The sequence below is a fragment of the Phragmites australis genome, chromosome 16 (genome assembly GCF_958298935.1).
Source record: "Phragmites australis chromosome 16, lpPhrAust1.1, whole genome shotgun sequence".
NCBI lineage: Eukaryota > Viridiplantae > Streptophyta > Magnoliopsida > Poales > Poaceae > Phragmites > Phragmites australis.
This window is the reverse complement of record NC_084936.1, coordinates 242,197-264,227: the sequence shown is the minus strand read 5'-3', so window position 1 is coordinate 264,227 and position 22,031 is coordinate 242,197. Positions and strand designations below refer to the sequence as shown.

The window sequence follows — 22,031 nt, the reverse complement described above, 5'->3', positions numbered from 1 at the left end:
CCGAATCGGACGTCCTGACACGACTCGGATTCCGACACCCACACCTGTGTCAATGTAATACAGTCTCAAATACATGCTACATGTGGAGTGAGACGAGCACGAGTCCAGGGCAAGGATCCAAGAACAGGAATTTTAATATTTACAGTTACCGGTATTAGGGACTTTTGCTAGATAAGGGTAAGAACTGCAACATCAATGGTACACATGATGGTCGTTGAACCAAACACCCTACCGGCACTCCAGCAACCGAAGGGACTAGAAAAGTTTTGCTGTTTGCAACCGAAAGAATTTTTTCAGACGCCTTTCCTTTTACAACTTTGTTCAAACTCTTCGCTTCCTCCATCCATGATTCATCCCGTTCTTCTTTCTTGGATTCTTAAAGCTCGTGCCTTTCTTGGTTTGGATCGGTTGGTTGGTCCTCCTTGGGATTGGCTACTGTGGCAGTTTCGTCGCTGCTCTTCTTGTTTTGTTTTTGGTTTAGGCCATGTGATCTGTTCTGTTCTGCTCTGCTGCTGAAGAGAAGGGAACAGGGGCGTGGATAAGCCGATTAGGCCCTGTATGTTTATATGGATGAATACCTAGTTAGTTAATCCACATGTGTGTGATTTGTTTATTTAGTCAATAAACCACAGAGTGCATTTGGAACCTTATATTATTTTTTTAGTTTTATTATCAACTGACATAGTAAATGCTATATTGTTAGAATTGTGATTTTAACTGCGTGCTATATTCCAATCATTAAGACCTCGGATCAACCAAATAGAACTTTGGTCTTTACTTAGTTCTTTTGTGAAACTTAGATCAACCAAACTAGAGGAACAAAGCACTAAATTAAAGCAGCAATAAACTACACCTGCACACACAGATAACATAATGCTTATTACACACCCATTCTGCAACCCTCTTCTTATCTCTGATCTATTCACAAGCCAACTTGGTGTCAAAGCTAGTCAAACATAAGGTAAAGGCCTGGAATGCCGAGAGCGGGTACCGGTAGTCCATTGTGAACATGTCCTTGGCGACCTTACCAAACTGCAGGATCACCTTATCATGATCGGAAGCTGAAGATGAACTTGAAGGCTGGGCTGGCTGTGAAGATTCAGAAGGCGCAGCATCTAGCTGCGGTGCAGCTATCAACTGGAAGTTCTTCACAGAAGCCACGGTCACCCGACCATGGAAGTTGAGGCACCAACATTGCAGCTGCTCGTGCCACCTTGGCTCTTTGTTGCGGAGAACCAAAGGCCTCTCCTTAGCCTGGCCATCGACCTCATCTTGCTGGACCCCTCCACTTATCTCCGAGAAGCGAGAGCTGCTGAATTCCAAGGAGCGGTCTGTAACTGAGAACCTTGAGCTGGAGGAGGCGTTTGCACTGCCAAAGGATTCTTCAAATGAAGATGAACCAGGGAGGAAGAGCTGGCTGGGTTGGCCTGGCACCACGCCTTCAGGGTCTAGCGCAGAGGCTGGGATTGAATGCATGGTGCAATTCATACGCCTGGGCCCCCTTGTGCCAAGCACGTTTAGCTCATAGTTCACCCGGGCAATGGGGTAGCTACCAGTGGGTACCTTGGGGGAGACTCTCCTAGAGGAGATTCGACGGCTGCCACGCTCACATGATACAAGGCTCCCGGCGTTGTATGGCGGCTGTGTGTCGTATACCACGAATTTGGAGCCGAGAAAATTTGACCTGTTGGCACTACAATGTCAGGTCCAAATGCACATCACCATGCCAAACTCAAATCATTGGAGGTTAGATTAAAATACTGTCGTCAAGTAAGGTACTTCACCTCATTTTTCCAACATAGCCATAACTTGATCGTGATATATTTTTAGGATCCACAGAAATTATGTACTCGGTATATGTTGCACGACGACTCCTCTTAGCTGCTAGCAGAAATTTCCCATGCTCGCTGAGCACAGCTACATGATTCAAAGCATATCAATAGCATAACATTCAGCAAAGTTACTTGTGAAAATAGTAGATCATAACTTGCTAAGGGTGTAAGAGAAAAAGATCAACTCTCTTGTTATCAATATTACATCAGAACTTTGATGAGAAGAAGCATTCATAGAACATATATTTGCATCCAGGGTTGCACACACGCAATCGCCAATTATTCATATAATAAATCACAAATTTTCTATTATAAAACTCCTCTTTGTTACCAGGGGTAGCGGAAAAAACATGTACCATGCTAGGTTACTTTGTTCATATCTAATATTCACAGATAATGAAAAGAATAAAACATATAGCAAAAGCCACAGGAAGCAACATGTTTAAGCCTGAGGTGGAAAATCAATAGTGCAGGGAGTAGCTACGGAATTGATTTCAGCAATTTCCCTGTTCATATACAGTTCTGAGTTCTGACAGTACAAAAGGCATTTTGCATTTTCATAACAAACTTCCAATTGTACCTAGGATTGATCAACAGGTTATTAACGAGGAAAGCAGAGCACATAATTTGTTCTTACCAGTGCTAAGACATAGGTAGAGATAATACGTTAATGTTGATTTGTCCCTTCTTATAAAGCACTGGATTACTCCATCTCTAGGTCCTGGCTGTGCATGAAAAAACAAAGTTAGACAGGTGCAAACATTTTTAAGTGGGCATAGCATACTGCAGAAGCTGGTCTCCACCTCTCAACTACAAGAGAATAAAATTGCTATGAGCCAGTACTTGATAAGCATCAGAACAGCTATCATCTCCATTGCATTTACTTGTCACTTTGACCTTGGAACAATTAGCAAGGCAATCACCTTTGTTACCTAATATGACCAGAAGTCCCTTGAACAAATGAGCAAACTAGATTTAATAATTTGTCCTGGGCTCACAGCTTGGAGGTTGGGGCTGGGGTGAGGAGATTTTTTATAAGGGAAAAATGGGTGAGAACTGTGTAGTGGCAAGTATTTGTGAACAAATGAAGTGTTCAGTAGTATCAACTATTCGCAAACGGAGGCAGTATATCAATTTCTTAAGATTTTGAGCCACAGGCATTTATTTGTTCCAACTATTTGAGAATATAAGTAATTAAATATGACACCAAAATACAAGCTAGTAATCAGTAATAAGACACCAAACTGAATTCAACTTTTACCTGTTTAAGTGATACCGGAAAAGTGAGCTTTCCACAAAACTCCGGACTCGGTACTATATCCTTACAGATCTCTCTCCATGTTCTGCAGACCTCTGCACAAGCAACAACGTCTTTGCGGGATGGCCAAGTGCTCTCGCCTTCCTCAAGTCTTTTCATTACATCACGAAGCAACTCAGGAGGGAGACCAACCCACCTGCTTTGATCAACTACTACAGGTCTATCGTACAGCTCGCTTAGAGATCCAACAGACTTCCCTCTGTGATGGCTAGACAGACCAGGGAAACCTGAAATTCTCACCTCAAAACTACGTCTAGATAGGCTACCAAAGCTCTCCTTAACATCATGGATTATGCTGCGAAAGGACATATCTAGTGAAAAATGCACAACAACCAGAAATTCACCAAATCTCTTATGGTGACCAAGATCTTCAAAGTGAGCTTGCTAGCACTGTGTATGCCAAAGATAAAGCATCAGTAACTCCTTGTATTCTATAATACACCCCAAAAGAAAGGAAAAACACTGCCAACAGTATACCACAGTAGTACCTTAACTTTTCTATCAGCCGGCAAACCTTCTTTGGTTTACAAATCCAAGACTACCACATAAGAACCCTGAAAACGGGACAAAGAAAAGGATTACTCGGCAATGTCGACAGCAATAACACAAAGCTGTCAGCGTCACCGCTGAAAACTAAGTTTGCAACAAAATAGGATGAGCAGCATGTACTATATAGTATAAACTAAGCAGCCACCAAGGAAGATGATTAGAGCGTATGAACAAATCCAATCATGCGAGATCAAGTCAAGGCTATTCTAGAGAATACCATTCCCACTTGAATAGTCTAACAGCATCTATAAAGTCAGTGGACCACCATTTAACTACTTGTTCTTTTCTCACACTTAGGGCTATCAACGAGCCAAGCTCAAGCAAGCCTGTCGCCTCAAGTTTGAGTTTGATAGAAGCTCGAGCCGAACTCGATCCGAGCCAAAGATCTGACCGAGCCTACAACCAGCCTTAAGCTTGGCTTGTTAGGATCTCGAGCCAAGCTCGAATCAAGCCTAGCGCGAGTTGAGTTTAAGTAGCTCACGAGCCTCGAGCTTTTTTTACCCACATGTGTATGTAGTCACATGGTCTTGAGGTTGGGCAATTGGACTTTGGATTAGATGGTGAGGTTAAAAAAAATGAACTTGGCTAGAGTGAATAGACACCGGCTTTACCTTGACACGGACAGTAATTGGAGTTAGCTAAGCTTTTGATGAGCTATTCGAGCTCGAGCTTGAGCTCGACAGCCTCACGAGCTTGTGACTAGGCTTGAGCTTGGCTTGTTAGGGTCTTAAGCTGAGCTCGAATCGAGCCTATAGCAAATCGAGTTCAAGTAGCTCGCGAGTCTCGAGCTTTTTTTACAGCCCTACTCATACTTAACACAAGATCACAACTTGAGCAACCAACCTCTCTGATGGTGAAAGGCCAACAAAACACGCTATTAGTTAAAGGCCTAACTACATCATACATTCATACCAAGGTGCAAAAATTTGACCGCCTTTTTGCAAAGAGTAAAATTTGACCATTATTGTCCCTACTTTGTGATCTGCAGTACAGTGCACTCCTCAATTATATTGTTGCCAAGTACAGGATCTACAGGACTCTTCAAAGAGTTCTAGTTCAACTTGAGCACTGAAAGGTTTTTGTAGTTTGACAAATGAAAAACGGGCCCAAGACAAAACAAGAGATTTCATCTATTTTTCGAGCAATTCGCAGTGAAAAGATGTTGTTAGCATTAAGAAGCCCAAGCTGAGGTCTGGGCCGTCTGGCACGAAAAGAAAAGCGAGAGCCTGGAATGAACTAGGAATTTCTGCGGAGAGTAAAGAATCAGATGCAAAATCGAAGCTTTGATGCTAGGGACCAACGCAATCAGGAGAAGGAACAGAAATCTTACCCTTCCCGAATCGAGCTCCTGGAATTACTCACAAATTTCAAACAGAAACTGTCACAGAGATCCGACTTTCCTACACAAAGCCAAGCGATTTCTCCAAAAAAAGGAATCAGCAAAAGCGCCCAGCTTTAGACGCAGAAACCTCGCAAGCTTTTTCCCCCCAATAGAAAGCTTTCTGCTCCGAATTATCTTCCAGAGCACCCGATTTCAAGGCGCAAGCTTTGATCCAAAAGGGCGAGCTTTTGACTAAAAGGAGACAAGACAAGCCTACGTCGCACAGGAAGAAGTCGAGCCTCTCGATCTGGTGAGGTGTAGGCGCTGTGAACAGAACAGAGCGCAGGACAGGGAAGATTGAGATGGACAAATCACAAACGGGTTTTGGGGAGAAGAGGGAGGGAAAATGGGGAACGCGGGAGGCGGAGGAGCAAATTGTGAGGGCCGAATTGGAAAATGACGTAGATTCTATTCGATTCTATTGCTTTTCGGTTTTGTTTTGTTTTGTTTCATGAAGGATTTGGATGATTTCTTTTCTTGTGCAGAATTATTCTTATTTTTATGCTGCGTTTGTTGTGTATGTAGATGGTGGAGTATTTGTGGTTACTTGTGATCAATCCCGTTTCAAACAGTTAGCCATATGCAATGCATTGGTGAAAGCTACATCAGCTAGCCATATTTGACTTGGATGACCTTTGATTCCTCACTTAATTTTATCTTTCGGGAAGGCATTGGTTTCCTCAACTTTGACTTGGGACGCAAACGTGATAACATGGTTCCCATCTCGTGCATGGTATTGACCTGCATGCACCGATTTTTTATTTAAATAACTGGAGCTCGAGATATCTAGCTCTAATATTATATTAAACTGTAGGTATAAACCAACTCACTCAACAATCTTAGCCGATAAAAAAAGATAAACAATTCACTTATAATTTAACATTAAATAGAAAGCATCCGGAGTAAATGCATGCATATATAATGTGTTAGGGTAGTGAAGAAGCACCTGCTGTTTTTATTTAGTTAAGTTCATTGGTGCTACGGTAATGGTGGTATACTGGAGTAGTAGTACATTCGAACTGAATTACTGAAAAAGTAAGTTATGAGCAAGCTAGCTTTTGTAGATGAATGACTCGATATCCGAAAGAGAACATCATGCATGTACTAACTATATAATATCCATCCGTAGCTTAATTATATATCAATCAGACTAGCAATGGTATGGACAAAGAGCATTGGGATATCATTTTAAAGAGAAATATTAGGTGCACAAGAGGCAATCTGTGTACATATGCACAAACTCATATGTGGCCTTCGGATCTAATTTGAGTGGAATTTCATCATCCCACTTGGGCCGACTTAAGCCCAATCTAACTTGTTCGAATGAAAAGTTGTATAAGTGGGTTAGAGAATTTCTAACTCTCATTTAGGCCATTTAGATTGGAACCGATGATCAAGATTGAGTTTGGTATATGTGCACCAAAATGCTCTTGTACACATGATATTTTCTCACAAGTTGTTAACTTGTAGATCTATTTCTGGAAATAGGTTGTAAAGATCACAGACTTTGGTGTGACGCGACTTGGAAGTCAGGAGGGCCAAATGACTGCTGAAACTGGAACCTACCGATGGATGGCACCAGAGGTATGGTTGAGCTCTTGTTTATCACCCTTTAAGATTTAGTTTCTCTTTCCTTAGTATAGGAATCTTTGATGTCCTGTTTACTTTTTCATTGTGCCTAGTACTTTATTCTTCATCTAGAAAAGAAAAAAGAGTGCGTCGTTGTTACCAAATGTGCCTACAGTTCTACCCAATCTTTTGCTTTTAGTCAATCTCTAATCTGCTCATGAGAACTTTAAGGGCAGCTTGGCTCACATCATCACTGGGATGGTAAGGCCAGCATGTGAACTTCTTAAGTTTCTCCAAGAACTGCACGAAAGAGGAACCCCTTCCTCCGTAACGCATGGTCCAGAGGATCTAGCTTGACATTTTGTTTAGACTCTTTCACTCTGTAGAAGTTTTAAACTACTTGAAATTCACGGTCCAATCCTGCAAAAGTGGCTTTAGTGACTCAAGTTGTCTATCCTGTTAAAATTTAAGATCAGACCCAGTGCAATTCACTTTTACTCATCGCAATGGTTCTCCGAAGTCCATTCAGGGAAAAAAAAGAAATACAAAGTAGACTCTGAAAAATATTTCTTTTTTTAAACATAATTCCCTGGCAAATATTTCCCATCGTTGTCACTGAAACAAACGGACAAACAAATAAACCCCAGACTTATCTTGTATCTCTATATCTCAGGTTTAGATTTGGCTGATTCTTAGAGAAAAAAACAATTTTTTTTATTTTAAAAATATTGCAACCTTGAAATTATCTTTGTACGGTTTGCTCAGAAGAGTTGGTTCTCTTGACAGATAATTAACCATAAGCCTTATGATCACAAAGCAGATGTATTCAGCTTTGCTATTGTTCTATAGGAGTTGGCAACTTCAAAGGTAGGCCCTGGTGTTGAATGCAGCTTGCGGTTACTTCCGAATCATTTGAACATGAGTAAGATGAAGTTTTAATTCTACTATAGGTCCCCTATGATAACATGACGCCCTTGCAAGCTGCATTAGGAGTAAGGCAGGTACGTATCTGTTTTTTATACTGGCTATGCCCATTTCCTGGATAGATTCCTTTTGATATACTTCTTTTAGAAACACAGGGCAAAAACCACCCTGGTGCCATTTTTATATCACCATGAAACCAACATCGCAGTTTAAAATCTACAAATCGGCTTTCTGAAATTAGACAAATACAGAGAAGATCCACACTAACACAGCTGCAGAGGAGCTGCTCGAGCGCCTCCGGGGAAGTGCCGGGGCACATGTGTTTCTTGATGACACATTCCTCATCTTGCAATAGGGATTCCGCTTGGACATTCCGTCAAGCGTGGACCCATGATTGTCAAAACTGATTCAAAGGTGTTAGGACGAAGATCCTGATGTACGTCCGACTTTCGCAGAGATCATCGTGGAACTTAAAGACATCTTACGTCATGTTCAGGTAATATAATCCACTGAAAATATTGCATTTGTAGAGCCGCTGCACTGCTTGTATGAGAGTCATATCGCTAATGGGCGGGGCAAATAAAGCTTCAGATTATTTCCCCAAATCTTTTTCAACAACCCCGATTTGAGCATTGTTTTCAGCAGGACCCTAAGGGGGCGAGTCGTCGTTCTAGGGCGAAGATGCAGAAGAAATCAGAGTGCTAGAGAATGCATACCACCAAAGGAGGGGTTACACAACTTGTACCTGCCGCTTTCTGCCCAATTAGAACACGATGCAGCTGCCTCTGTGGTAGCAAGTTAGGATACCTTTTCGGTGTTGTTATAGAATCGGATGGAACAACACCCGGCGTGCAGTATGGAATGAAATTTGCTGAAAACTGAAACTGGACACCCTTTTTCGGGGAAATGACAAAAACATTTCCATCCGTTTCCACCAGCGGCTTGTCGGCGTAGGCGTGCCGCCGTGAGCGTTTCCACCAGCGGCTTGTTCCAAAATGCATTGATCCATCCGTTCAGTTTTTCAGTCTCGATCGATCGCCGTGCTTGTACAGAATGCATCGGATTTGGATACATATATCCATGCATGCTCCAAATCACCCAACAGCAGCAAAAATCGCAGCTCATCCACAGAAATGAGACATGTCCTTGGGTGGTAAAAAATAATTTATACTATCGGTACCTCAAAGATACCAAAAATAAGAAGAGCAAATGATGATCCGATTCAGGACACATCTTCAATGAATTTTTTTCGCCAAATAAATTAACTTCAACAACCTAAAATAAGGAGTATGTACAGAAACAAAACAAAAGGACGAGAATTTTGTGCACAATCCCTTTTCACATCTAACATCAAGGCAATATCTACCAATATTCCATTGACAAAATAGCACGGCTGAACACAACAATCTATATGTTCCGCAACCCTCAATGTGCAATTATACACAAAAGGCAAAATTTCCCCTAACTGTGAACTCCTTTTCTGCCAAAGAATTACTTCCCTCTTCATAAACCTCCAGCTACAAAGGTCATTTTCTACAATAAAAAAGGTATGCACACTTGGATTACGGCACAAATGAGCCCCCCAAAAAAACAGCACCTGTTCCAGGTTCTCAAGGTAGCGTTATGGAATTGTAGGAGTCCCAAGGCACAGATGTTGAACAAAGTTGAGTATATGATGCTTGCCAGCAACCGAAGAAATAAAGATGACATGGTGAATTGAGACTTCTCAACTCGGATATCCCGACAGGAGCACGAGTGGCAGAACTCAACAAAGGGCACTTCAAAGCAGGATAGGTCCACTTTTGTCAATGAATAGAAAGGTTTGGAGATCTTACACTCGCTTAACAGAGCACATAAACATATCAACACCGCAGAACAGTACTACTGAGCACTCAGAAGTCAGAACCACGGCCAAACAGCAAAATATTAGCACTAAGCCATGCAGACCAATAGGAACACAAAGGCCAAATGCCTGCGAAAAATTAATGTGAGATTCACTGCTTATTAAGAAATAATAATAAAGTAAAATCTATCCTGTGAAATAAAGTCAAGATTTTTACCCGTTTTTCTTTTCCTTTTTACAGTTTGTGAAGGAATATTTCAAGCAGATGGTTACCCCAACACGGCATGCTGCTTCCTCCCTCAAGATCGCAATCAGACTAAATAACAAACCATCAATGTTCTCCAACATCCTTGGTATCAAGACTGTGATTTCAATGGTATCCGCAAGTGATTCAAGCAAAGAACAGAACCAAAGGCCAATACCATGACAGGATTTTTACCATCAGATCAAAAGAGAAACATGGATCCCACATAACAATCAGACAGAAACAAGGCAATCCACTGAAACTCCTGAGGAACCGGTTACAAGCCAAATGCAGATAAGGACATTGGTAAAAACAAGCACTAGTTAGCACAGCTAACAAGAGCATTGAAACTCTTATCAGAGTACAGAACAGCAAGTCATTTGCTGCATTATGTAACGAAGCAAACATACAACTTGCTTAAAAGCATAAATAGCTTCCATACCTGAGAAACAGCCTCCCACCATCAAGATCTGTATCCATCTCGGCTGGGACGTTCATAAGGACCAGACTTGTCACGGTTGTATCGATCACTGCCACCACCATTGCGGCTTCCTCCATCACGGCTCCCAGAATAGCGATCACCACCACGATCAGGACCATAGCGGCTGCTTGCACTGCTGCCACCATACCTGTCACCCCTGCTACCGTACCTGTCCCCTCTGTCACCATCATCAGAAGGGCATTCCCTCGCAAAATGGCCAGGCTTGCCACATTTGAAGCAATCGCCGCCGCCACCACGACCTCCACCAAAATCACGACCACGGTCACGACCACGGCCATAGTCACCACGGTAGCGGTCACGATCACTGCCACCACGACTATAATCTCGATCCCCATCATGGTCCCTGCCTGAACTTTGAGGCTGGGCTCTTTCAACGGTGATATTCCTTCCATCCAGATCCATACCATTCATCGCCTCAATTGCTTCTTTCATGGCCTTCTTGTCATCAAAAGTCACAAAGCCAAAGCCACGTGATCGGCCGGATAACTTGTCAAGAACCACCTGCAGATTGACACATACCGCACTTGAATTCTGATACTAAGCATTCAACCATAGAGCCAAAATACAGAAATAAAATGGTGAATCCAACCAGGTGTAACAAAGACTTGCATGGCAAAGCCAAAGAGTATTAGGCCACATTCGGAATGCATGGTTCCGATTGGAACTTGGAATTTTGCAGTAAACCCCCCACATCTACTAAGGGTAGATGTTTCATTTCCTACGAAATTCACGTGTTCCAAAGAGGGACATCATATAGGGTGCAAACCAGCACTGTAAAATGCCTGCATCTGATTTAAACATAGTAATGCTGCAACATTTATGAGTCTCTTCTTTGCATGTTAACTAGATTGAAGCTAAATTTAAAGGAGAACATTGGATCCTCTCATAGAACACAAGGATGAAGGATATGATACGCTAATATGCACTTTACAGAAAGAAACATGTGTAGTCCACCGCAGATTAATGAAAAAAATAGTGATATTGTCACACAAATTGACTGAATACACAGCATGAATAAATCAATCATAACATTCTAGCTGCAGGGACCATGCAAATTGTGCAAGAGCAAAACTGTGATTCTTGGAGCAGAATATCCCAATACATATATACATTGATTCATTTAAAAGAATCTTGCATATCAAAAGAAATTAATATGGTACCTTTGCCTCAGTCAGACGGCCAAATTTCCCAAAGGCATCTTTGAGACCTACTTCAGTAGTGGACCAGGAAAGGCTCCCAACGAAGCAACAGTACTCACCCGCATCCGACATTTGGCAACTGGAAAACGCAATTTTCACTAGTTACTTATATAACAACACTGGAGGGGCTTTACTTGGCAGTGCTGCTTAAAATGTTTCAGCGTGATAAATAAAGCACTTAAATTGATTTGGTCAAGGTCCATCTAATCTAATCACAAAATTTTCCATGACAGCAATTGTGGAATCATCCATAATAGGGTAGGTCGAATTCATATGCCACGATGTTTTCTTTGCTTTTGTGATCTATGATGATTTGAGATATCATATGCCAGATTGACTATCCGATTTGTCAATTTCTTCACCGCAACTGATTGCAGATTACCAGTCCCGAAATTAGGTTAATTGCCAACCCTTAGAAATCCAGTCCCCAAATTACCAGCTTTTGTTGAGCCCGAAAGGGGAAACCCTCTATTCCTCACAAACATGGCTACGGCTACATATTTCAAGTAGAGAAACCAACCCAACAGACAGATGAGGGATCAAAATCCAATTTTTATGCAGTGCTATGCATCAGGCGAATATAGCAGAAGAACACATGGATCTGTGTTTCGGGAAACAGCTCAGATCTAACAATCTGACAACCACAGCGCTGGTAAAAATAAACATCAGATTAGATTGGAGATATGGTACCTCGGTCTGCTGCGTCGGCGTCTGGAATGTCTCTAGTCCCCCTGTTCCTTTTGGAACTGTGTGTCTGTGAGGTTTGAGACAGGACGACGAAGAAGGCTTCTTAACGTACGCTCGCAATTAGCGCCTAATTGATCAAGACTCCAGCCAATCGCAACGCTTGGTTTACTCTTTTGATTAAGATTAACCAGAGCGTTTATATGGCCACTTGATTGGTATACTCCGTATTTGCCTTGCCACGTATGCAGGAGCAGGGCGGATAAGGACATCAATATCATTGCTTCTTCGCTGCCGTTCGATTATGTCAACGCTTCAGATTGCGCACAGTTTGGAAAAAAAAAACACGATCTCATCTTTTCTTTCTTTTTTATTATTAGCAGTTGCTAGTCTATGCCATGAAATTTGCCTTGAAAATCATCCATGGACACCACGTTTTGAAAAAGTGTGGTGATAATGAAGCTTTTCTTCTCCAACCTACGATTAATATATGTAATAAAGATTATCAATCACATTTCTCGTGGCAAGAGTCTCAAGTGGAGCTATAGCTTGCTACTCCATTTCCTTTCAAGTCGCATAATCTTTGGTGCTATATAGCCACGCCTACGCCGACAGCGCGGTTGAAAAACATGGCGACGAATATGGCGTCAGCGAGCCGTCGTCGTTCACGTAGGCGGCGTCAGCGTTGAGCAGCCTGTAGAGCGGGAAGATGCAAAGCTCGCGAGGAACTCTTGGCGAGTTCGCACGGCACGACCAACGAACCCCCGCGCGCGTGTACAATGTTTTACTTGCACGGATGCGTTTGCCGTCATCTTCATCGTCGCTACACATCTCGGCAACAACATTGGATGGCGTATCTGGATGCTCAACTGGCTCAGATCGATCGAAGCACGATGCGGACCAGGCAGACCAGAAGGCATACAACAAGTTGATGCAGGACCGCTTCGACGCACTTCAGCAATCATTCGAGGCATGGAAGCCGGGGCTCGATATGCACGTCCAAAGTCTTGATCACGCGGTGGAAGATCTTCCTTCTCAGGTGAAACAGATCGAGGAATATCCAGTGTTCGTCAGATGAAAGCACCTGTTGTGGCAACGCCGCCCATGGGTGGGGGTGGGTGTTCCGGGACTGATGGCCACCACGACTATGTTAATCACCAGAGGTTTGCATCTGGGTGTCTCACCACCTTTGCGCCACCTCCGGTCACAGGTGCGCAACACTCTTCTGACCCTCACTACTCTGCAAATTGTTCAATGGATGAGCAATTTTCTAAACCCACTACGCCAGATCGGCGACGATATGGCTCCAAGCTCTCCATTGCTTGATTCCGTGGGAAGACTCTTGTACCCACCTCTGCAATAGTTTCGGACGGGAACAATATGAAGACCCCATCCGACAACTCTTCGAGATCCAGCAAAAGCACACGGTGGCGGAGTACCGTGAGCAATTTGAGCCTTTGATGCACTTGATCCTGGCACACGATCCATCGTTCGACGTTGTTTTCTTCACCACCCGTTTCATCGATGGCCTCAAGGATGCCAATCATGCTCGTTGTCTACTCTGCAGGAGACGGTGGTGTCAACCACTCGTGTGTGCATTGATCGAAGTGGAGGTACGGTGTTGCAAACTCGTCCTCCGATTCACGTTCAGACAATGCCTCACAGTCCGGACCAAAAGGGATCAGCATCCGATCGCCATGGCATTGAAGCAGAACAAGCACCAGATGACTGACTGGCTGCTTTCCAGGCTTATCGTCGAGCATGTGGACTTTGTTTCAAGTGCGGAGAGAAGTGGAATCTGCACCATCAATGTGTCACACAAGTGCAGCAACACTTTGTCGAGGAATTATTGGAACTCTTACAATGTTTAGAGGATTCAGTGCACCAGCTCCCTGACGAAGATCAAAGCTCTGAAGTTGCCATTCTGATGTCTATTTCCAAACTGGCAGTTTAGGGGGAGGGACCGCGTACAATGCGTCCATGTGGTATGATTGAAGATAAAGATATTCTCGTGCTTGTCTATTCTGGAAGCTCTCATAACTTCATGAATATTCAATTAGCTGCACAACTTCGTCAGATGCAAACTTCAATCACACTAAGTTCAATCCGCATAGCAAATGGTGGTCTATTGCATTGCAACTCCCAGAGGTCTCAGTGTGAATGGTGGGTCCAATGTATCTCTTTCATTAACAATTTCCGTTTTCTTCAATTGGGAGATTATGATTTGATTCTCAGGATGGAATGGTTAAGCAGTACAGCCTCATGGTGACTGAATGGGCAAATACTATAGCTCTTTTTAGTACTGTGGCTCAGTTGTGACTCTCTAAGGTTGTAGGAACGAGGTTTATGACTAGAGTAGTTGAATAGGCACCTCAACAAGAAGACAGACAATAGTTAAGATGAGAAAGGCATGAAAGACCTTCAACACCGGTTGCCCCTCCATCGCCTCTATCTCTAGTACGCGATGGTAGCGATTTCTCTTTTTGTCGTGCTTCGCCGAATGTCAAATCTCCTTCTGCACCATATGAGCAACAAAAAATATCCAACAAATCTAGCCACAGTTTGTCAAAATGGCACCTCCCAGAAAGCGCAAAACCAGCACACAGAAGGACAAAAAGAAGGTAGAAGAAGAACCTATGTCAAACACCTACGTGGTAGGCCAGCTGTTATTGAGCAAGAAAGTATTAGAGCAATTAGACTGGACAAGTATGATTCTGCACGACCTATACATGAAGAGGTTTCATGAGGAGAAACATTTTTCTCCTTGTTTCAACACCAAGTATCAACGGCAATATTTTCTGTAACCAGTTGAAACCTTCCTCATGACCTTCGAGGATTTATTCCTCCTCTACTGTCTTGACAAGCTGGACGTTGGTCTACTGAGATGCTGGACACTATAAGTGTTATTAATCGCGTTCTATGCTTAATGAACCGTCTAACTCATTGATATGCTCATTCATCTACATTACTCTTATATTTAGACTTATGATTCAAGAAACCAGGAGAGGGAATCCAAGAATCGAATTCCTCGACTCACATGTCGTATATGGGTCAACGATCACTTGGTCTCCGGGGGAGATCGAGAAATACGTCGCGGAGGCCATGGTCACTCTCTGTGGATCGAAGGACATTATTCTTCTACCGTACAACTACTGAGATTATTGGATGCTAGTTTGTATCTATACACACAATCAACACTACATATACCTCAACTCAATGTACTACGACCGAGAGAGGTATTCAGATCTGGCAGACTTGTTGACAAGGGCGTTCACGAAGTATGTTTCGATGGACGGGATTGTACGGAGAGATAAACCCTTGACGACCCACCAACATCAGTTCCTGGTAATAATTTCTCCATCGCACATCATTTTACCATTATAATATGCATTCTATAGAACTAAATATACTGTGCATAAATTTATGTAGTGTCACAGGCAGCCACAGAGTACCAACCTCTGTGGGTTCTATATTGCCCCGTATATGCTTCAAATCGTTAGTTCTAGTCCACCAGTATATCGACCGGTTAGTGTAATTATAGTATATTAAAATATATTTTTTATTGTTGTTCCTAACTACTTAAATTTTTTTCTACAGACGTATAAAATTTCTATAGGTAATCTCGTGAAGTCTGTAGGCCGCTAGGGACTGCGCGTACCTCTTGCATGCATGTCCGTCGGCTTGCTGGTCGTTCTCGATCATGTTAGATTCACTCGTGCCGCGCCTATTCATCTCATGCTCGATCATGTTAAAACTAATACGTACACCACGAGCTGTCGACCTCGATCGAGGCAACAAAATGAAAAGGGTTTGCAAATCGATCCAGCTAGATTCACTCGTGTTGCCTTCTTAGATACATAATTTATATGCTCTCTGAACCAGTACTTACCTTGTTTTTATCATTTAATCCAGCATGTTATATATTTTTGTCCGTGGAGTATGTAGTGTTGGGAATACTCCCATATTGTTTGTGGAGAGAAACGTAGCATAACTTATAAGTACGAGAGAGTATATATTCACCCATTAATATTGGACTAGTCTTTTGAGAGAATATGGCCCAAGTATCACTTTATCGTTGCTGCTTTAGTTAGGTCTGCTCGTTTAGCGGCCCAAACTCGTTCAGTGGGACTGAACCGGACGCTCGTGTGTTTATCGGTCCAAAGGCTCACATGCGTGAGACGCGCACGCGTGTATATGTGTGGTATAAAGATAGTGTGCGTCCTCGTTATACTTTTAAAAAAATGATTGACTATCCGTTTGAACCATATTTCTCAAAAAAAAAAGGGCGAGTTATGATGTTCCAAACAAGAAGTTGTAATTTATCATTAATTAGCACTTTTATCATCATTATTTCGTTACAAATGACCGATTCTTAACTAGCACCGTAAAGATGTCTTTTTCCCAATGATTTTTTTTTTCAAAAACATGCATGAGCATGTTTTTTCATTAAGAGGAAAAAGCAAAAGCGACCGTTCCACCGCACCTAGACGAGGAAGAGCGTTGAGTACAAAATGAAAGGATTACACGGTCACTACAAGACGCAACCCGAAGCTAGCTAGAAGAGTTGAGATCAACAACCAGCCTAAGGAGGCTGGAGAAGCAACAGAACTGACTATTGCCGGACTGAACCTAGCAGCATCCTTCATCCATAATTCTCCTGCTGAGAGCACCCGCCAAGGTAGAAGTACGATTAAAGACTCGTTCATTCCTCTCCCTCCAGATGAACCAACAACCCAGCACAACAAGGGAATCGAAGCCGCGCCTAAGATCCTTTGGGAGCTGCTTACGTGACGGAAGCCACCAGTCTACAAGTTCCATGTTCGCCCGTGGAATCAGGCGATCGAGACCTGCCGGTCTTAGAAGATGGAACCAAACCTCTTGGTTATAGGCACAACCAAGGAGTGAGTGGTGGATAGTTTCTGGAGCCTGGGCACAGAGAGAGCACGGACCATCATTTCTCAAGTTGTGCCTTTGAAACCGGTCATTCGTCCAGCAACGACCATAGAGCGCCAACCAGAAGAAGAATTTGCACTTTGCCGGCGCCTTAGTCTTCCAGAGCTGTCTTGCTCCAGGGAGCTCCGTCTGTCCATGGAAGAATGCCCTGTATGCCGATGAACCAGAGTATTGTTAGTTTATTGACCATCTCCAAATGAACTTGTCCGGGTCCTGTGACAGAGCAACCTACTCCACGACTTCCCAGACGCGAAGGTATTCAATCAGATCGCAACGGTGAGGAAACCCATGATGTCGCGCACCCATCGACGGTTACACAGGGCGTGCTCGACCATTCTTAAACATGAGATGCGATTGCTGGCTGCCTGGAAGAGATGCGGTGCCATCCGTTGAATCAAATGGCCGACCAACCAATTGTCCATCCAGAACAAGGTCTTGGCGCCATTACCGACCTCCACCCTGAAGGAAGCTTGGAACATGGAGCGGATGATGGACTCAGAAGATGATGGCAAGGAAGTCCAGGTTCTTGAGTCATCGACCCAACTGAGCCACTCCCAACGCAGGCGTAGGGCAAAACCAAAGTATGAGAGATTGAGAATGCCTAAATCGCCTATGGTGAGCGGTCGACAGATGCGTGCCCAAGCCACCAAGCAATGACCACCAGACACCATGTATGTGCCACACCAAAGAAATGCACACCGAAGCTTATCGATGGCCTCTAGCGCCCAAGGCGGCAGGCAGGTTGCAATGGACATGTAGATTGGGATCGCCGATAGGGTCAGCTTGGTAAGGACATCGCAACCAGCGGTGGTGAGCAAGCCTGCCTTCCACGCCGGAAGCCTCTCAGCCAACACATCCACGAGTGACTGAACATCACACTTCCAGGGTTTCTTCAGAGATAAAGGATCCCCAAGGTATTTGACAGGAAAAGCGGCCTCCAGGTAGGGAAAAAAATTGCTTCATGGCTATCAAGTCATCCCCCTTGCAACAAATCGGAGAGAACTGCCACTTGTTTACATTAGTGCGGAGGCCGGATGTAGCAGCAAATGCATTGAGGATCACCTTAGCCAGCACCACATCCTGTTGACATGGTGAGATAAAAATGACCAGGTCATCAGCAAAGAGTGAAGCTTTGTGTTTGAACCTGGCCACACCGAGGTCCCTGAACAACTAAAGCCTATCCACACACAAGAACAATGCATTCAAAGCTTCCATCGCAAGCACAAACAACAACGGTGACAATGGATCCCCTCGGCGAAGATCGCGACCATGGAAAATCCAGTGACCAGCACATCCATTGAGAAGGAACTTTGTGCTCGTGGTGGATAACAGAATAGCGATCCAGCTGATCCACTGAAGCGAGAAGCCAAGGTGACGAAGCATATCAATGAGGAAAACCTAGGAGACAGAGTCAAAAGCCCGTGCAATGTCCACCTTTAACAGGATGATCAGTCTCTTTCTTTGGTGTAGTAATCTCGCCCCCGACTGGACCATTAGGAAGTTGTCATGAATATGTCGAACTTTGATGAAGGCAGATTGGTTCGATTGTACAAGTTGGTGCATGAATGGAGCAAGACAAATGGCAAGCATTTTAGCGAGTAGCATGCAGACACTGTGAGTTAAGCTGATAGGGCGGAAGTCCTTGATCTCTTGCGCCTCTTTCTTCTTCCGCAGTAGGATCATAAGAGACTCATTAACCAGGTGAAAGCTCCTGCCATCAACCGCCCAAAAAGCATTGAAAGCCCGTAAAATGTCCCGCTTGATCACTTGCCACGCTGTTTTTGTAAAATGTCCCTGTGAAGCTGTCAGGCGCTGGTGCTTTCTCCGCTGGAATCGCTTGGATAGTCTTCCAGATCTCTTCTTCAGAGAAGCAAACATCAAGCTCGGTGAGACCAAGAGATGGAGTGCCCAGCGAGCTTAAATTCAGAGCTAGCGACATTGACTAGTGCGACCTGAGCACATCACTGAAATAGCTGAACACTGCGCCTGTCTTCTCTTCTTCAATCACAAGAGATAAGCCCTGAACCTGTAGCGATTCAATGAAGTTTTTTCGTCAACGGTGGCAAGCCTACAGGTGAAAAAACATAGTGTTTGCATCACCCTCGGACAACCACATTATACGAGAGAGCTGGCGTGCAATGGTGCATGCCAAAGACGCGAGGCCCAGGCATTTGCATTTCAACTCCTTCCGCAGGACGTGCTCTTCAGGCAAAAGTTGTCTTCTGTGTGACACCAAATCAAACATGTAGATGACCTCTTTGGCAATTGCAAGTTGTAGGCGCACATTGCCAAAAAAAAAATTTAGCTCCATCGTTTGAGCGCCTTTGAAGTGTTGCGCAATTTATAATTAAGAGTGTGGAAGGCATCAGCGTCCTCAAAAGGACACTACCAGGCCTCAACAACTGTTTCCAAGTAACCTGGGAAACATGGCCAGATCGACTCAAACCGGAAACGATTTTTGAATGTGGACCTCATGTTAGTATGCAGTAAGATTGGAGCATGGTAAGAGCAGTGCGATGAGAGATTGCGCAGATGGTGATCAAGGAAGCCATCCTCCCAGTCCAAATTGACGGAAACACGATCGATGCATTCAAGCGTCAGGTGCTCATGCTCGTTGCTCCATGTATAGAGGCGCCCATGGAGATGGAGCTCTTTTAGTTCCAGATCATTAATGAAACAGTGGAAATAACCCATCGTTCGTCGATGCGAAGTGTTATTGTTTTTATTCCCCGCTTTGTAAATCATGTTGAAGTCGCCACAAATCAACCACGACCTGACACAGCCATGCCTCAGATCACAGAGCTCCTGCAAGAAGATGACCTTGTCTTGCTCCTGATGAGGTCAGTAGACCGAGGTGAGCCACCAAGACGACCCGCTGGGCAGCGAAACTTTGATGGTAAGTGAGTAATCTCTAGGTGTGACGTTTGTCATCGACCAAATGTTCGTGCGCCAGGCAATGAGGATGCCTCCACAAGATCCAGTAGTAGGCAAGAAGCAGTAGCTGAAACCGACACCTAGCATCTCCAACATAGTGGTGTTATCAATTACATGAAGCTTAGTCTCCTGAAGACAAAGCATCAAAACACGCTCTTGATCAACTGTTTCACGAACCACATCGCAACGTGCCTGGGCGTTAAGGCCACGGACGTTCTAAACAAGTATGTTTTCACAATCCAAGAAGAAAAATGAGCGACCAACCCTCTACAACAATTAGGCGGTCATCGCATGCACTACGGGCCCCGACGTATTCCTAGGAGCACCTTTAGGGAACAGCTCCCTAATTGTTGCCCAGTGTGAAGTAGATAGAGGCAAGTCGAAAGTGCGTTCATATTCAGCCATCACCGCCGTATTCGGCGACCGCGAGTTAGAAGTGATACCGAAGCTTTGCATCAAAACATTTTAAGCTTGGGTGATCGGGTTGGACACACACGACCTCTGCACTGCCACCCACTTGCTTTGACAGGGCAAGGACATAGTGACATCGCTAGTTGCTGGTAAACACGCCCGTCTCCTGGGAGGTTGCAAGAGCAGCACCGGCTGTGAAATTGGAGTGGACACCGAGCATATGAAGTCTGCGACTGTTTCTCTCATGACCGGATCAGTGGCCTCCACCTGGAAAGGCAAAGGAAGTCGCAGAGCATCCGACAAGGCAGTCGGAGTTCACAAATCCTGAACCACCGACGCCGGAGCCTCCAATGACTGGGCGGGATCCGGGAGCACTGGAGAAGGGGTGAACTCGAGCATAGAAGCGCCCCCCGCACAAGATGGGGGACTGCATGGGCCCGATAGCTGTGTATTTTCTGGGTGTGTCCAAACACCTGATGGGTCATGCCTAAGACCAGGCCCAGCCACCTGCCGACCCAGGCCCAAAAGGGAGTCCTGCGAAATAGCCGTGTCCGCGGTAAGCGACGCAGCGACCAGATCAAACCCTTGGTCCGGCACTGGGGGGCAAGGTTGTTGCCATGAAACCTCATAACCATGGGGTCCCAGGGTAGAGGTGGCGGTAGGTTAGGCGCTCCGAACAAGCCAACCCACTCCTCCAAGGTGACGTGTCGCGAGCGGGGTGAACGGGCAGAGTACTCAACACACATAGGGTCAAAAGAATCTGTGGGAAGTGCACTGTCGACCTCGGAATTATTGGGAAGTGCACTGTCGACGTGCCTGCCCAATGATTTTACACCAAATGATATAAATCCGATCATAATTATTGGGTTCAAAAATATGATTCACTTGATCTCGGATTATAATTATGTACTTCTGAATATAGATCGTAACTTGCTACTTCTTGAATCATTATTACATACTTGTTGGGATCGTAATTAGACAGGGGTGAGCAGAGTTGAACTATTTCTTTATAGCAAATATGATCGTAATTAATTTTAACTTGTAGTGAACAGAATCATAATTTCTTGAGTTTTTCATCGAAACTCGCCTGATTGTAATCAATCATAACTCATAGTGACAACAATCGTAATTACAAAACAATCTGATCCCAATGTTCTAAAAACTCGCCCAAACATAGCCTTCATGGATCCTATTTTGTTAAGCACGTTTTTTTTTTCCAACAATATGCTAAAAACATATCAGCAATTCAACTTGCAGTTCAAGAGATATCGCATTTTCAAAATTGAAATCAACCAAAGATTTCCTCCTGCTTGGCTAGAGAATTGGTGGGTTAGTGGTCAATGTGGCAATTGATCTAGATGTGCCTTGCATAATGCACTAGTGTTTGTTGGTCTATTAATCTAGATTCATGATTAATGGAACAGATGCACTGTGTGATAGTAGTTTATACAGCCCTGCAGGTACGCATCATTTTCTTTTGGACCCATATATATATATCAGAAAGTAATACATACATACATACATACATACATACATACATACATACATATATATACATACTATTTTTCGAGATATATATACTTCTTCATAAGTGAAACATTTTTTTAGATATATATACTACTTTTTCAGAACACTCATTAGAGATAGAGTATGTACTGGGAGTACAGAAAAAACTTCCTATACACACA

The 22,031-nt window shown here is 43.8% G+C and overlaps 2 protein-coding genes and 1 pseudogene across 4 annotated transcripts; 1 reads left to right on the top strand and 2 right to left on the bottom strand.

The window, feature by feature from the left end:
- Positions 1 to 803: 803 nt before the first annotated feature.
- Positions 804 to 5,449, bottom strand: LOC133895603 (tubby-like F-box protein 12). 2 transcript variants are annotated; one of them, XM_062336037.1, is made up of 6 exons: positions 5,030 to 5,449; positions 3,094 to 3,704; positions 2,470 to 2,557; positions 1,785 to 1,917; positions 1,657 to 1,684; positions 804 to 1,617 (listed from the first exon to the last, which is right to left on the bottom strand). In XM_062336037.1, exons 2-6 carry the CDS (start codon positions 3,457 to 3,459, stop codon positions 919 to 921), a joined length of 1,314 nt encoding a protein of 437 aa, XP_062192021.1. In that variant the 5' UTR covers positions 3,460 to 3,704; positions 5,030 to 5,449; the 3' UTR covers positions 804 to 918. The 2 variants fall into 2 exon arrangements, with proteins under 2 accessions (XP_062192021.1, XP_062192020.1); XM_062336036.1 differs by having other exon boundaries at positions 804 to 1,684; positions 3,094 to 3,540; positions 3,639 to 3,704; positions 5,030 to 5,444.
- A 617-nt stretch (positions 5,450 to 6,066) lies between these two features.
- Positions 6,067 to 8,336, top strand: LOC133895930 (serine/threonine-protein kinase STY17-like; annotated as a pseudogene).
- Positions 8,337 to 9,896: 1,560 nt separating this feature from the next.
- LOC133895639 (glycine-rich RNA-binding protein RZ1A-like) lies at positions 9,897 to 12,203 on the bottom strand. Of its 2 annotated transcripts, XM_062336100.1 has the most exons (4): positions 12,052 to 12,203; positions 11,323 to 11,440; positions 10,103 to 10,663; positions 9,897 to 9,925 (listed from the first exon to the last, which is right to left on the bottom strand). In XM_062336100.1, the coding sequence occupies exons 2-3, from the start codon at positions 11,431 to 11,433 to the stop codon at positions 10,124 to 10,126; spliced, it is 651 nt and encodes a 216-aa protein (XP_062192084.1). In that variant the 5' UTR covers positions 11,434 to 11,440; positions 12,052 to 12,203; the 3' UTR covers positions 9,897 to 9,925; positions 10,103 to 10,123. The 2 variants fall into 2 exon arrangements, with proteins under 2 accessions (XP_062192084.1, XP_062192083.1); XM_062336099.1 differs by having other exon boundaries at positions 9,897 to 10,663.
- Positions 12,204 to 22,031: the final 9,828 nt, after the last annotated feature.